The sequence below is a fragment of the Melitaea cinxia genome, chromosome 24 (genome assembly GCF_905220565.1).
Source record: "Melitaea cinxia chromosome 24, ilMelCinx1.1, whole genome shotgun sequence".
Taxonomy (NCBI): Eukaryota; Metazoa; Arthropoda; class Insecta; order Lepidoptera; family Nymphalidae; genus Melitaea; species Melitaea cinxia.
In genome coordinates this window covers 6,705,762-6,722,877 of record NC_059417.1, presented here as the reverse complement: position 1 = coordinate 6,722,877, position 17,116 = coordinate 6,705,762, and the positions used below count along the sequence as shown (strand labels likewise).

The window sequence follows — 17,116 nt, the reverse complement described above, 5'->3', positions numbered from 1 at the left end:
TCAATTTTTAAATCGGAAAAAATTAACCTACCACCTTTGAGGTTAGAATAACGCTTGGCTCCGGCGCTGCGGGATGTGCAGCCCTTCCGCCCTTGCGTGCAAAAGCACGCTCACTCATGCTCCGTTCCGCAGCTTCAGCCGCTCCTCTACGCTTTCGCATGGCGGGCGAGAGCTACCTCCCTCGCGCCTCCGGCTTAAAAAAAACACTCCAGGGGTAGGGCAGACCAAGACCACGTGGACAGTGGGGTGCTCCAATTCGGTTTTGGGTATTTTTAGAATTTCTATACCTATATTCTAGCACACAATGTTACTAATTTTATTAGAATATTATGCCTGACGCGTTATTTTGTTTTAAGTGTCTACATAGTTGTCAGTCGTTAAAGGTCAGTTCGTATCGTATTTTGATCTTGCAGTAAAGATCGTTTTTACGTAAATTTGTTCGAAAATAACGCGTGAAAGTCGCAGAACGGAGCATGAGTACACTTCCCGCAGCACCGGAACTAAGGTAGAGTCAGAAATAACAAAAATTTAACCTCCCATAAATTAGTCTACCTGTGATGTACATAACCCAAGTTTTAAAGTATGTATTCGCTGTATATAAAACCTAAGTAATTCATGAAATTAAATATTTTAGGTAGTTAAATAGAGTTTTATTATTACTGTATTTGGTTGAGACCCTGATTCTTTACTTATATGAACGAATTTTTATTATTGAAAAAAAAAATTATTTATAAAACTTCAAAAACAAAGAAATTGTTTCCTATTATCGACTGTCAATAGCATTTTTTTGTCTTCAGTACGCAGTCCATTAAATTTGAAAGGCCTAAGGTCGTTAAACATACAGCATTCTGTGATATTTAACCTACATTTCGTTAAATTTTTTGTTTTTATAATATTATTATGTATTTCAAGTAGTAATAAAAAGAACAATAATCACTAACTTATCACTCTAATTAAAAATATGAAAAAACTATAAAGTAATTTTAATAAAAGCTTTTATTATAATAATAATGTTATTTTTCCAGTCAAATGGGTGGCGCGTTGGGCAAGCTTTGTTCAGCTTCAAGCGTACAGGCCGTTGGATCTGTTCTCGACCGAGTAATTTCACAGCCTAGCAGTGAAGATCATACTGTTCTCTATAAGCTCGCGGATTATAAAAAAGGTGACATTTGAAACCTAAATTTAAATTAATTAATTATATAGCATAAATATAAAATGACGAAGGTAATCTTTTATAAAGGTCGATAACACTTACGACCCTATACTACAACGCTCAGACCACGACAAACATCTATATGGCCGATACAAATGTCTGTGGTGAACGGGAATCGAACCCGCGACCGCCTGCGCAACAGCCAGTGCTATGACCGCCGCGCCAACGCGTCGTCAATGAATATGAACCTTATATTCTCAAAGACAAAATCATTCAAAAGGCATTTCAAATATATCGAACTGAACAGGAGCAATTTAGTCTGAAGTTATAAAATATCAAAATTATTTTAGGAGGTTTGTTGTTGGAAACATACGCTAAAAGTGGTATGATGGCAGCGGAGAAGTTAATACGTGAAGAATTTGCAGCATATATGTACGCGGGTGGACAAGGAAGAGTTATCAATCGTGCAGAGTATTTACGGTGGAAATTTAGAGACCAAGAACAAGTAATTCATAAAAAGAACGAATTCGTTATAAAATTAAAATTTTATTTATTGAATAGGGGTTTACCTTTTTAACAACTATCAGGTGGTGTTGCCAATAGAAGCTTCACTGTCTCCACACGATCCACTCGCGAAATGGGAAGATCACACTGCATGCTGGCAAATGAGTTACCGTGGAGCGCTTGGAGAGTCTCTATTACATGTCCTTATTATATGTGACACCAAGGTTTGACTCTGTCTTATATGGAATGCTTACTGCTTACGGGTATATTATTTATACGACACCACTTTAATCATGGAGAGTAAATTATTACTAGCCTATGATCTTAGCTTTACCTCCCAGAATGTGGACTTTAATATTATTAAATAGATTTTCCAAAAAGTGGAGTAAAATAAGACCTTCTCATTCGTCCTTTTAATTTTCCTTGCTGGAAAGGCTATCACCAGGGCTACCACTATACTAATGATATAAGTCCAGGACTTGGTAATGACACCGATATCTTACCTCTGATAACACTAAATAAAGATGTTTTTACCGACATCTCCATTCAACTCGACACATGGGAATCCCCCTACGACGAGTTGAACATTTTTTGTACGGAGCGGCAACAGCTAGGAGGTTTCGAAACAAGGAGGATAAAAACAAGTTTATTTAGTGATTTCAGAGGTAACGCTATCGTTATCGTTACCAAGCCCTGCTCTAAGCTACTCGCTTGCTCTTGTACTCTTAAAAAATAAATAATTGTATGTACATCATAGGATGAAAATGGCCGACCAGCAGATTTTAACAGGTATTTCATTACGGTTAGCCCCTACCCTATGGAAAAAATCTCATAAAACATGGAAAAATGAAGACAGAATTCTCATAGATCTCATAACTCGGTATAAGAATTTCGTCTGCATTTGTCCATGTTTTATGAGGTTTTATTAGATTTTTTCCATTGCGTAATCCTTTCCTTTCGTTAGCTAGTTAGGCCATTTTTTACTACAAAGTACCTTCATGATATATTTAAATATTGAGTTAATTATCATAAAATTAAACCTATATCGGTACAGCTACTAACAGACTCATCGATGTGTTATTGTTAAAATTTTAGATACACACAAGACTAGCCCGGACACTTGTAAAATGTTTTCCAAAGTTATCACTGGACGTTGTTGAAGGCGAAGAATATTTGGGTAAACTAACTTATATTTTAATGAGGAGCTTTTATGATCTTGTGAATATAGAACTACTAACTATAATACTTATCAATTTTATATTACAGGCGCGAGTTCCTTACATCTTGCGATCGCATACAGCAATAATGAATTAGTCCAAGATTTAGTGGAAGCTGGTGCAGATGTAAATCAAAAAGCTATCGGTAAGTTAATTTTGAAATAATAAAAATAAAAATAAATAAACAAACGCTTCACTCTCGAGTTCATTTTAAAATAATTTAAGGAATGATAATTTAAGATCTCGTTTCAATTAAAATAAATACCTCTCAGGTAGTTTTTTCCTTCCACGTGACCAGCAACGTGTTCCACCAGTTCGTCAAACAAATTACGAAGGTCTTGCGTATTTAGGAGAATACCCCCTTGCCTGGGCTGCTTGTTGCGCTAACGAAGCAGTATATAACCTTCTATTGGACTCAGGAGCAGATCCTGATTCACAGGATTCCTTTGGAAATATGATACTTCATATGGTTGTTGTGTGTGATAAATTGGTAAGTTACTTGTCATATAAATATACAAAATTATTGGAAACTACCAACCGCATCAATCATTAAATAGTGTAAGACTTTACTCACAATATTTTCAGGACATGTTTGGCTATGCCCTTCGACATCCAAAACTCCCAGCGAGCAATGGCAGAATAAATAAAGCAGGTTTCACACCATTGACTTTGGCTTGTCAGTTGGGCCGAGCTTCTGTATTTAGAGAGATGTTAGAACTTTCTTCTAGAGAATTCTGGAGATACTCAAATATAACGTGTTCTGCTTATCCTCTTAATGCATTGGATACGCTGCTACCCGATGGACGAACCAGTAAATAATAAATCATTTTAATATAAATTGGACCGCAAATAAAAATATTCAATATCTTCAAAAACACAAGCTTAATATGTATTTATTTATTTCATACTAGCTGACCCGGCGAACTTCGTATCGCCTAACAGTGACTTTTGTACTATCACAAATCTCTTGTATGGGAGTATAGAAAAGTGTTGTTTTTAGACTTTTTCAGAAAATTTAAATTTTTTTTTAGAATTTTTCTCTCCGTTAGAACCATCCTCGTACTTCAAGGAATATTTTAAAAAAAGAATTGGCGAAATCGGTCCAACCGTTCTCGAGTTTTGTGCTTAGCAACACATTCAGCGACTCATTTTTATATTATAGAATAGTTAGGTCAGGTACTTTTGAAGATATTGAAGATTTTTTAACCGAACCTTTTTCTTTGTAATCCAATGTATTTGTTTATTATCAAAATTAAGTTATTTGTGTCTGTTGCTAAGAATTAAATCGATAAAATTGTAAATAAAATCTAACCACCTCATATTGTTTATTATATATGCCTCAAATACGACTTATTTCATGACTAATTTCATGATTTTACTTTTTTAAGACTGGAATTCTGCTCTTTTTATTATTCTAAATGGCACTAAGCAAGAACACTTGAACATGCTAGACGGTGGTATAATTCAAAGACTTTTGGAAGAAAAATGGAAGACATTTGCAAGAGTCGGTAACTTCACGAAAATTTTCAGATATACAAAATTTTTAAAAGCATTTATTTATACTGTGTTCTTTTTTCAGACGAAATTTCTCAAACGACTTCTCATTTTAATGCTCCATCTGCTTTTACTCTCAATATCTGTGTACCTCCGACATAGTAGTTTGGAAGCTGATGCCCATCCTGATTGGGGACTTGAGGTGTACGATGCTAGAAGTGGAATACGTCTAGCTACTGAACTGGGCACTATTATAAGTACATTATGTTACATTATTTTACAACAAGGAGATGAAATTAAGAATCAAGGTCTAATTGCATACTTTAAGCAGTTGGTGTGTCATCTTAATTTTTAAGCTTTATTTCCTCTCTATAAATGTAACATTGTTTTAAATAGATTTTTTCTTTCAGATACACGAACCAGCGAAGTTTATCTTTTTAGCTTCAAATCTGCTACTTTTAGCTTGTATTCCAGCTCGTTTGAGTCGAAGAACAACACTCGAAGAAGCAATACTTATATTCGTACTGCCTGGATCCTGGTTTCTGCTAATGTTTTTTGCTGGGTATTCTTTCGTTTTTCATAAATATAAAATAATTATAGTATCATAGAATTATACCTTACTATTTTGATGTGTAAATTTGTTTTATTTTCTATAATATTTTAAAGTTACATACAAATGCTCAAATTATGAGATGTTTGATTTTGTAACTAATTTGTGCAAGATACTTTGATACCTACTCAAAAATATTCAAAGATGAATTTTTCAGATAATGCAAATGTTTCGTTTCAGAGCTGTGAAACTAACTGGTCCCTTTGTAACTATGATATACAGTATGATCACAGGTGACATGTTTACTTTTGGAATTATCTACTGCATCGTCCTTTTTGGATTTTCACAGTCGTTTTACTTTTTATACAAAGGTGTGTTATTGATGTTAGAATATAAAACATATACAATATTTTGTTTTTAGTATTACAAAATAGGTACAGAAATAAATTACGATTTCAGGTTAAAAACAAGAAAATTTTAAGTGAGTTTTTGATTTTCTTGCAGGTTTTCCTAGTGTTCAATCAACACTATTTTCAAGCTATCCAAGTACGTGGATGGCTTTGTTTCAAATAACTTTGGGCGACTATAGTGTAAGTTAATTTTATTTTTAAATTAAAATAAATTTCTAATAACAATCACATCCTAGTTCTAAGCCCCGCTGACAGTTCCAGATAGATCCAAATAAAAAATGATGATTGATTGGATGTTATTGTAAACTATTGTGTTTGAAACAGGGATTCCAAATACTTTATTCCAATTTGATACGTTAAAGTCCAATTTTCATTAGGGCATTTTTCAATCCAGATAGATCTAACAGGATCCCCAATGGAACTTAACACTTTATACCGGAGTATTTCCGCAGGGAGCCCACGTTCATAGTGATTTGACGATAGGCTGGCGCAGTGGTTGCGTCAGCTGGTCATTGTGGCATGGACATGTACAGTTTGGGCATTTGTGTTGTGTGTATATTTTTTTCGACACAGTGGGTGTGACAAGAAATTTATCCCAATAGTGTTCGTTGACTATGAACATATTTTATTAAACACTTATATACTAAAGTATTGAAATAACATTAAAAGGTACGTTAATATTTTGGATATAATTATGATATTTCATCTGAATTAATGTTTCCTACAGTATTCGGACCTTGGTCTAACAACATATCCGAATCTTTCAAAAACGGTATTCGCAGTATTCATGGTATTTGTACCAATACTGTTGCTTAACATGCTGATCGCCATGATGGGTAACACGTATGCACATGTCATTGAACAGTCCGAAAAGGAATGGGTAAAGCAGGTAAATACTTAAAAAAATACTAACTTAGGGCCATTATTCCTTAGCTAGGTAGTTAATAGGCAAGTTACCTAAAATTGAAGCTTTCACGGTTACCGTTAACACTTTCATTGAAACGAGACTGAGGCCGACTATTTTGAAATTCCTGATATTTTGGCGACGTTGCAGATGCTATGGTCACAGAAATGTTGTATGTATTAGCATTACAAAAAAAATCGTTTAATTTCAAACCTCCCTTACACTTACTTTTAGTGGGCAAAAATAGTGGTGTCACTTGAGCGATCTGTGTCCCAAGAGGACGCACATCGTTATCTTCAAGAGTATTCAATAGGGTTGGGTCCATCGGATGATCCTCGATATGAACAACGAGGAGTTATGGTTATCAAGAGTAAAGCCAAAACCAGAGCTAAGCAGAGGAAAGGGGCTCTGGCTAATTGGAAGGTATTAAATTAAATTTTTACTAAATTGACTAGCCGTTGGCGCAGTTTGTAGTGACCCTGCTTTCCGCTCCGGGGGTTGTGTGTGGGGGGGGGGGTCTTTTACAAAAATAATAATTTAATTTTAAAGTTTTGATTCGTAAAATGACGATTCGAAAGTGCTCTTAGAGCCTATTTGAATAAAGCCATTTTTGATTTTGATTTTGATTCCCACCCCGAGGCTGTATATTTATTTATATATGTATTTATAAGTATGTTTATCGAAAAAAGTGTAGCTATATAAGTACCAGTCGGCTGTTATCTATAACACAAGCATTAAGTTGCTTACTTTATTTTTATAAAAAAAAAGAATTACCGTTTGAAAAAGATTTGGAAATTTATTTTCTGTGTTTAATTTAATGTAGCGAGTTGGAAAAGTAACTATAGCTGAGTTGCGCAGAAGAGGGATAACTGGCGAAGAATTGCGGCGACTAATGTGGGGCAGAGTTTCTATATCTACACCAACTAAAGCCCCTTTGGTGTAAGTATTTAAGACGCCCATAAAATATGTGCCTATCGTTATAACTAGGTACTCATGCATTGCTATTTTTTTTTTTAATCTAACTCATAACTTGGAAACTAAAAAATTTCTATACTGTACCTAGTAGGTACCTTTTTAAGATACTTATTAATTAAGCTCCATAAACAAATAACTTTTAAAGAAAATAAAATTACTACACATTTTGACACTAAAATATTTTAAATAATTATTTGTCAAATAGTTATTTTAACTACGGTATACGTCCTTTGGTAAAAATATTTTTTACTTTTACAGACGTATTCCTCCTCCGGAAATAGTAAATACAGCAGAAGGTCCAGAAGCTGGAGTAGGACCAGCTTTGTCTTCTGCTCTTAATGTTATGGCATTCACACACGATCTTGATCTGACTAATACAACGTCAAGTAATTATAAAACTGCTTAATTTTTAATAATAGTTAAAATAGAATTATAGCATGCAATAATACAAATTTTATTAAATAACTAAAATTTATAGATTTAAAGTAATCGCTCGTATTAACTTTAATTTTATTTTGACATACCTAATTCTATACTTTTAAAATTTATAATGTGAATAAAGGTAGTACTGGCGCAGTCGACAATTTCAGACTAATATACCAAAACAAAAACAGTTTCAGAAAGTCAAAAGCAATCAACACCTGACCTTCTTGTTAACGGTCAGATTCCGAGAACGAATCTTCCTCAAAATCAAACAATGACGAATCATATGACTTCACAAAACCAGCTATTAATGGTTTCTACAAATCAACCACAAACAAAAAGTGACCTTGAAATGAGAATACCCTCAAATTTACCTTCGTCTGGAAACAACCAACCACAAATGCCGATGAAAAAAGATGCTCTGACGGTTACTTTGCCGACTCAAGATCTTCAAACGATACAAAATATAAAACCATCAGGTAATTGACATTTAATACAACAAAAGTTGAAACAGAACTTGTACTTATATGAGACATTATCGCTATTGTAATTCTGAAATACCCAATTTTTAGTCAGGTGCGGGTCAGTTGATTCAAAAAAATCTGGATAGAATATTTTTTACGATTAATTATTACCATCTATTTTTGGTAATCTTGGTTAAAACAGTCAAGGTGAAACCATACCTTAGCCTACTACCTACTTACTAAACAAAACTTAAAATGTTGAAACTGCTGTACTTAGTAGTTGGCAAACTGTTAATTTATTGAAAATTTACTAACCAAATTTTAGAAGGCATAAATGAAAAGGTCTACAGAGACTATCTCCGCGAATTGATGGCTATGGAGCAAAAACTAGACCCGAATGATGAAAAATTGAAAATGTTAGCAGAAAAAGCCGCTAATCTTGTCGACGTACCAGAGATCGATATTAACGTAACGGTAAGTATTTTAAACATTATCGCTTTTCGAAACGGTAAGATATTGCGTAAATCTATGTACTCGTAAGTATATAAATAAAAATGGATGAACACTTCGTAAGGGCTGCACCAAGTCGGATATTTATTTTTTTGTGCTCGTTTTTATCAGGACAAAGTTTTTATCAACATAATCGTATTTGCTCGCAAACGAAAAAAAAACCGACTTCAATTACATCGACAAGTAATACAACGTAGATCGACGAAAAAATAGTCAAGTAACTACGCGTTATCAAAGATAACTCAAAAGTAGTTATCAGATCTCGATAAAATTTAAATGTGACCACATGATAAACATCCAGCTTTCGATTAAATTAAAAATTATCAAAATCGGTACACCCAGTAAAAAGTTATGCGGATTTTCGAGAGTTTCCCTCGATTTCTCTGGGATCCCATCATCAAATCCTGGTTTCCTTATCATGGTACCAAACTAAGGATATCTCTATTCCAACAAAAAAAAAGAATTATCAAAATCGGTACATCCAGTGAAAAGTTAGTGGTATAATACAACGTAGGTCGACGAAAAAAGCGTCAAGTAAAATCGCATTATTAGATATAAATCGTTAAGTTGTAGTTAGATCTCAAATAAATTTAAATGGGACCAAATGACACACACCACTTTCGATTAAAAAAATTTTTGTCCAAATCGGTCCACCCAGCCAAGTTCTGAAGTCACATACATAAAAAAACACACAGTCAGTTACAGTCGAATTGAGAACCTCCTCCTTTTTTGGAAGGCGGTTAAAAATAGGTATATTCACGAAAAGAAAAATAGGGTGATACGTAAATCGACGGGTCAGCTAGTGTATTATTATTTATTACATTTGATTAAACATTTTTTAAATATCATATCAAAAATCGACCGTTCCAGCGGGGATCGAACCTGCATCCCAAATGACCATGTCGGTGCTCTAGCCAATTAACCTATGGAACGATGTACCCGTTAGGTCAGTCGAAGATGCAGGAGTGCGATCCCCGCTGAAACGGTCGATTTTTGAAATGATATAAAAAAAATGTTTAGAATTCAAAAATAATATATTTAATTATTTATACAGATTGCGGTAAAATCAGCTCGTTTAGTAGTAGCAGGCGCAATGTCTGGTTTATTCGGGGTTGCAGCTGATATACCGGCACCGGATTCCGGCTGGAAACGTGATCGACAAGAGCACACTGATAGTGAACCAGTACCAGGTACCTACAGCAATTTGTACAGTAATAATACAACAATATAGACACTTCACAATCAACGGTCCCCGGTAAGGCTTTCGTCCTTTGTCCGTTCCTTTGTCGGGGGCATGCACTGCATTGCAATAAAAAAACTAAAATAAGAAAAGTTATATAATATATAAATAAGCAAACACCAATCAATCGAAAAAAAAAAGTAACGTCACTTTATTTTTCGAATTACTCAACAAGTCCTTAATAGATACCCAACTTTACTGGTCCGTCATATTGTATTTAGTGTAACGTCACTTTGTTTTAAAGGCTAATCTCAGCAAGCCCTTTTTTTCGATACCTATATTGTAGAAGTGTATTAAAAATAACTACTCCGCTACCTTAGATGTGAATGCCATGTTGGATTTGAGAATTGAGAATGACGTCACACAACTGAAAGTGTATACTTTTCAGCTCAATCGTTTAAAGATGTATGCTTCAAAATTAAGTTGCAAGATTCCACGCTAACAAACATACATACATTGCAAGTTAAAAAGCTTTTTAAAAACCGATGAAAGTTTTTGTCGCGGTTTCGATCGCGTAATTTGCGATCCCGTGCGGATATCCCGGTATAAAAATCAGCCTGTTATTCTAGATTTCCAGTTAATTATTTGCAGTTTTTGCATGAAAAAGTAACAAAAATCTATCCACTAGACCCACCCTGACGAACTACGGCATGTATATGTATAATATTACTATAGCATTATCTATAGATATAAATTCTATCATTGTTTCAATTTAATATATATCATCTAAAAAAAATAAGAAAAAAAACACAATTTTCTATTTAAATCGCCATTGATGTTAAAGTTGTTAATACATTTATTTTGTATTATTGGTGCAATTTTTAGGTACCTACTATTATATAAAACTAGCTGTGCCCGCGGCTTCGCCCGCGTTGAAATCAGCGTTTCACAAAGTTTTACCAGCAAACTTCCAGTGAAACTTTCATCAAAATCGGCTTAGTCATTCCGTAAACCTTCCTCTTGAAGCACTCTCTCCATTGGTGAAACCGCATGAAAATCCGTTCAGTAGATTTTGAGGCAATCGACCACATACGTTTTTGGGGACTTTGTTTTATAATACACTAACTGTTGCCCGCGACTACGTTCGCCTGGGTTTGAAGATACGCATTACTTAATAGTATGCATAACTTAATAGATGCGCATTACTTAATAGATGCGCATTACTTAATAGATGCGCATTACTTAATAGATGCGCATTACTTAATAGATGTTTAACGCAAATTTTTTTATTTCAGTCACTTGAAATGCTTATCACACTGAGTAACTTTTTAAAAGGCACAATTTAGTATAATTTAATAGTTATTTTTAAAAAACCTCTCTATACACCACATTTTTAGCTTTATTTTCAGGCTGCAGTATAAATAACCTATCAGGCGAACTTATAGCTGCTGTTTATGTTTCGTACAAACTATAATCCCCAATTAAACCCTCTTAGCGGTGGAATATCGCAAAATCCATTCTTAGCGGACGTCTACTTACTATAATCTACCTACCTACCAAATTTCATCTTTGTCCAGCCTGGATGGATTAAAAACCACTGGATGGTCCCAGCGGTTTTTGAGTTCTCGTGACGAGTGAGTCAGTGACCTTTCTGTTATATATATATAGATTACGATACATTATTTGGACACCTCCTCACCATCTATAGAGCATACATTTTAAATTTCAAGTCTCTTACTCAAAAACATAGGACTTTCATATAAACTTCCAACCCCCGTTTTATCCCCTTAAGGGTCAAGTTTCGTAAAATCCGTTCTTAACGGATGTTTACGTCTTATAAGGAACCTACCTGCCAAATTTCAAGTTTATAGCTGTTATAGTTTCGGAGATTTCGTGATGCGGGAGTCAACCTACCATCCCCCGTTTTAACCCCAAAATGGAGTTGATTTCTAAAGATGCATTATTTGAACACTTTCTCACCATCTAAAGAGCAAACATTTTAAATTTCAAGTCTCTTACTTCAAAAACATGGGACTTTCACACAAACTTCCAACCCCCGTTTTACCCCCTTAAGGGTCGAATTTCGTAAAATTCGTTCTTAGCGGATGTCTAAGCCCTATAAGAAGCCTACCTACCAAATTTCAAGTTTTTAGGTGTTATAGTTTTGGAGATTTCGTGATGAGTGACCTTTCGCGTTTATATATATTATAGATTTATGAAAATCACTAACCTAACCTTAAAGTTACTAAAAACCCATCTTAACCCATAATAAGTATATTATTATGGATTTTTTGGTAATTTTATGTTCAAGACTCAATAGTGCTGGGTCGCGCCGCTCGGGCTCGCCGAGCGCGTACGGCCTCCCGTCGCGCACCGCCTCCTCCACCACATCTCTACGTACCGGCCAGGTATATTATACAAATTATAGATACTACACGTCATTTATGAAGAAGATTGCCATACTCCCGAATTTTAAATGCAGGTTTACATATTAAAATATTAATTCACATATTTTTTGTTTCATATAATTATGATCAACATTAATTTTATCCGATTTTTTTTTTGTTGGTAAATAATGTAAAGGAAAATTTACTTCTACTTTTTTTTTAGAAAAAATTCTTACTAAATTGAATTGAATATCCTAATTGAATACCAACTAGTAAAAAACACACACATATCAAATAACACAAAATATTAGGATTTGGTAGGAGCGGATCCAGCTCTCAAAAAAGGTTGTGGTCACAGCCACTAGAAAATCGGAGAAGTGCTAATCGGAGTACGAACTCGCTCATTAACAATCATGACTTAAATATAAATAAGTTGAAAATTGCTATGAATTTATTTCTTTTTAACCGCAAATCTAAAGCATGAAAATAATCATCGAAGGAAGTCAAGGACTTCATTTAGGGTTGTGGGCAGACCCGGGTCACAGTGGAGAGACTCACAAGTACGTGAGTAGATCAAAACTAGAAATTAATGCACATATCCCCGGCCAAACCTCGAACCCGTGATCGCTGGCTTTAGACGATTACCCCCATCGATACTGCAGATGTGTGAACATAATTCAAATAAATGAAAAACAGACAAGATGTATTCGTAAAAAAAACATACCACTAAGTATCCAAAAAAGACGTTACGAAACAACCTCTCGTTTTCATTTTACAGATCTATGTATTTTGCAGCATCGGAAAGTAGTGCCGTTGAAAGTGACGTTCCATTAGAGGATCAACTGAGCTCCGGAAATAATTCGTAAGAAAAATATCAATCATTATAAAATAGAATCTAAGCCGCTAAAACCCATAACAAAAAACTTTACTATTATTTAATTTAGAAAGCATTGGAACAATATACCTTGGCATTAGAATTTTATACTCGAGTAAAGAATGAATTCAAGAAAAATTATATAATAGATAAATATATTCTGACAGACAATAGAAGACCGAGATAATGATAAAAAAAATTGCTTATTATCGTTAAGATAATGTTAGTAAGCAAAATAATAATCAACCTCTCTAGACTATAAAGAAATAAGTTCTTTAGCTTTTAAAAATTCATGAAAACCGTAAACGTGTAGGTAATAAATATATTATTGTATAATGCACCAAATTACTTATGTTCAATTACTTTTTAGAGCAATTGGAACAAAACGCGACAATCTAATGAAAGCAGCAAGACCCTTATGTATTCAGAATGCTACAGGGCAAGCCCAAGACGAGTATTCATTATTTGTCGTAGGTAAATAATGTTCCTCTAAGTAAGTATTTTTTCCAAAATTGATCTCCTTTTGATGTAAATTGATATATATTCAATAGAATTTTAAAATAAAAAATTATGTGGTGTCATGGGACACCAGGTAGGAACGAAGTTCCTTCGGATAGTATTGAAGCAATATAATTTGAAAAAAAAAAACGTCGAATTTTATATACATTTTCTAGTTCTTGATTTTTTTTTTAATTTTGTTGATTGGTTTTTAATTAAGTACATAAAAGTATTTAGTATTTTAGAAAATACCAAATAAAATAAAATAAATCAAACAAAATAATAATTATAATAATTCAAACTATTAAGTGAAATAAAAAAACATACCAGTCTTTATTTATCTTTGTCGACAGTATAAAATTACATAAATAATTTAAAAAAAAAGTTTACTATAAGTAATATTTTAGTTTTACAAACGTCATATTATACAGTCGTGTGACTGATATTACGTCACTTCCGTTATATATTTTTCTTACGGTTTTAGTATCACATTTTTTTCAGTTCGGTCGCCCAGCCAAATATCAAGTCTGTCGTAAGGAACTTCGTTCCAACAAATAGTCATGGATCAGAGCTTAATCCACCAGGCTGCTCCAATGCGGATATATTCCCTACTATGAGTAGGTAACGATCGCCATCAGGTGCACATGATAACAACCGGGGGATAATCGCTCGCCTATATCCAATTTTTCGATATGGAGTATCAGCTCTTGAAATAATTAATGAGACCACTTCAGGGTTCCGCGACACTGATGCCATAGATAAGTATATGGTGATGCTGGCTCCACGATAACTGAGTTGCAATCAGCTGAGGACGAACAATATCAAATTAAGTGACATTCTGTCAACTTTATTAGACGAAGAAATGGTATGAGTGAGATCTCACAGCAAATTGTCGCATATATATCAGGGTTGGGTCGTTAGAAACATGATTTAAAAAAATTCAATGGCAAAAATGTTGCAGCAATTTAATGAGTAATCAAAAACTAAGTTTTCATAGGCTGATAACTTTAAGAAACTTAGGTTTATGTTTTCTTCGCGCGATGTATTTGATATTTGTATCAAAACAGAAGCATTCCTAAAATTATATTAAAAAAAACTACAAGACAATAAAATTATTTTCATAATGAACAGATTATAAAGCTTTGAAATCAGTACTGAATTATTTTTGTTCATCAAATCCAATGTTTTCAACAATTCAGCTATCATTCCCTAGAACAACCAGCAACTTGGAACCATAAAATACAATTATTAAAATCCATAATTAAATGCTAAGTTGATGTTAACAAAACAAACAGGCAAAAGTATAATAAATTGATTTTATTTCATGGAGAATAAATATTATGTAATATTAAAATAACCTGTTTAATTTTTGCAATTCTTATAAATTACTAGCTGACCCGGCGAACTTCGTATCGCCTAACACAAACTTTATCGTATGGTATTAAAGTTCAAACTGACTTTTTGTATGGGAGTGTAGAAAAGTGTTGTTTTTAGACTTTTTCAGGAAATTTAATTTTTTTTTTTGAATTTTTCTCTCCGTAAGAACCATCCTCGTACTTCTAGGAATATTTTAAAAAAAGAATTAGCGAAATCGGTCCAACCGTTCTCGAGTTTTGCGCTTAGCAACACATTCAGCGACTCATTTTTATATTATAGATTTACATTAAGAACCTTATTTTTTACATTTTTTAATTTGATGAACACTGTGTGACCACTTGCAAACGAACATATTCAAAAATAATTGCAGTCTTTCAAGGTGAGGGCGCATCTAACAATTTATATATTTGCTCGTCGATGTAATTGAAGTCAGTTTTTTAACCGACTTCCAAAAAAGGAGGAGGTTCTCAATTCGACTGTATTTTTTTTTTTTTTTTTTATGTATGTTACATCAGAACTTTTGACCGGGTAGACCGATTTCGACAAATTTTGTTTTAATCGAAAGGTGGTGTGTGCCAATTGGTCCCATTTAAATTTATTTGAGATCTAACAACTACTTTTCGAGTTATATCTAATAATGCGTTTTTACTTGACGCTTTTTTCGTCGACCTACGTTGTATTATACCGCATAACTTTCTACTGCATGTACCGATTTTGATAATTCTTTTTTTGTTGGAAAGGGGATATTCCTAGTTTGGTACCGTGATAAGGAAACCAGGATCTGATGATGGGATCCCAGAGAAATCGAGAGAAACTCTCGAAAATCCGTAATAACTTTTTACTGGGTATACCGATTTTGATAATTTTTAATTTAATCGAAAGCTAATGTTTATCATATGGTCACATATAAATTTTATCGAGATCTGATAACTACTTTTTGAGTAATCTTTGATAACGCGTAGTTGCTTTACTATTTTTTCGTCGATCTACGTTGTATTACTTGTCGATGTAATTGAAGTCGGTTTTTTTTTCGTTTGCGAGCAAACACAATTATTTCGTTTGCTGGGAAATACAATTATTTTAATAACTGACAGCTGTCATTTTTTACTAGGATTCTGGGCTTTTTCTCTAGGAATGGAATAAAAACATTTTTAGAAACTGATGTGATATGCTTGATATTTCCTATTAGAAATAGTTAATGCTATATGTACCTAAGAGATATTTTATATATACATGTTATTATCATTAGGGCCAGGAAATGGCGCGGAAGTTGAAAGCGTCGCTCCAACTCGAACAGTTAAAAATAAATCGAAGAAAAGACGTCCAAAAACTGCACGGCCTCGTCAAAATAGGTTTGATGTTCACTATTAATTAAGTACTTTATTAATTCCGATAGATTTAAGTTAATACTGTTTACCATTATAATTATTTCAGAGTATCTCCGGTGTTGGATACAGGAAGTCCGCTGGAACCATGGGCGACTGCCCCATTATCGAGGCTTTCTCGTTTGATTCGCTCTAGCAGCTCTTCTTTGTTGAAAGAAACTCACTCATCAATAGACAGCTCGTTGGAAAAGTATTGATTTACTATTTTAGTAAATAGTCGTAATCACATTAAAGTATGTAAGTAAAACTATTTCAATGTTTTTTTTTTTCGTTTTTGTAAAAAGATTTTTTTCGTTTGACATTTACCTCAATCGTTTGCATATAAAATATATAAATAAAACAACTCGTTAATTCATAAATTTTATTATCATTTCTTCTTTTCCTCGATGTCGAAAAACAAATTAGAAAATGCCCGTTTTATATTAAATGGAATAATAGGCACGAATCGCTATAAAACATATTAAGCATATTCAAGAATATTATGTAGATCATGTATTTAAATATAAAAACGTAGTATATATGAACATGTGTAATAAAGATAAAATATCAATAATTGTAGCCATATATCATTCATTTGAGTTTTGTATCTATGATCATAAATTGACGCCTGTTATAAGCACGATGAAATAATTTAATTCAAATAGCTTAGAACGTTAAAAAATAATCTGTTCATTTTCTAAAAAAAATTTATCCATGATGTAGAAGAATTAGGTAAATTTTGTTTTTGTTTCTATTGTTCAGTTTTGTAGTGTATATTCATTTCCCATGAAAATTTTTCATCACAAATTTAAGTATATTATACATAATTATC

General features: G+C 33.4%; 1 protein-coding gene across 1 annotated transcript; it reads left to right on the top strand.

Moving 5' to 3' along the window:
• The first annotated feature begins 1,029 nt into the window (after positions 1–1,029).
• Positions 1,030–16,555, top strand: LOC123665464. The gene is made up of 24 exons (XM_045599765.1): positions 1,030–1,162; positions 1,504–1,658; positions 1,741–1,881; positions 2,753–2,834; positions 2,924–3,019; positions 3,147–3,364; positions 3,460–3,685; positions 4,263–4,378; positions 4,454–4,702; positions 4,779–4,930; positions 5,159–5,289; positions 5,423–5,508; positions 6,056–6,217; positions 6,467–6,655; positions 7,056–7,171; positions 7,466–7,593; positions 7,822–8,109; positions 8,423–8,568; positions 9,659–9,794; positions 12,096–12,192; positions 12,950–13,033; positions 13,416–13,519; positions 16,170–16,272; positions 16,355–16,555. Exons 1-24 carry the CDS (start codon positions 1,030–1,032, stop codon positions 16,500–16,502), a joined length of 3,486 nt encoding a protein of 1,161 aa, XP_045455721.1. The 3' UTR covers positions 16,503–16,555.
• Positions 16,556–17,116: the final 561 nt, after the last annotated feature.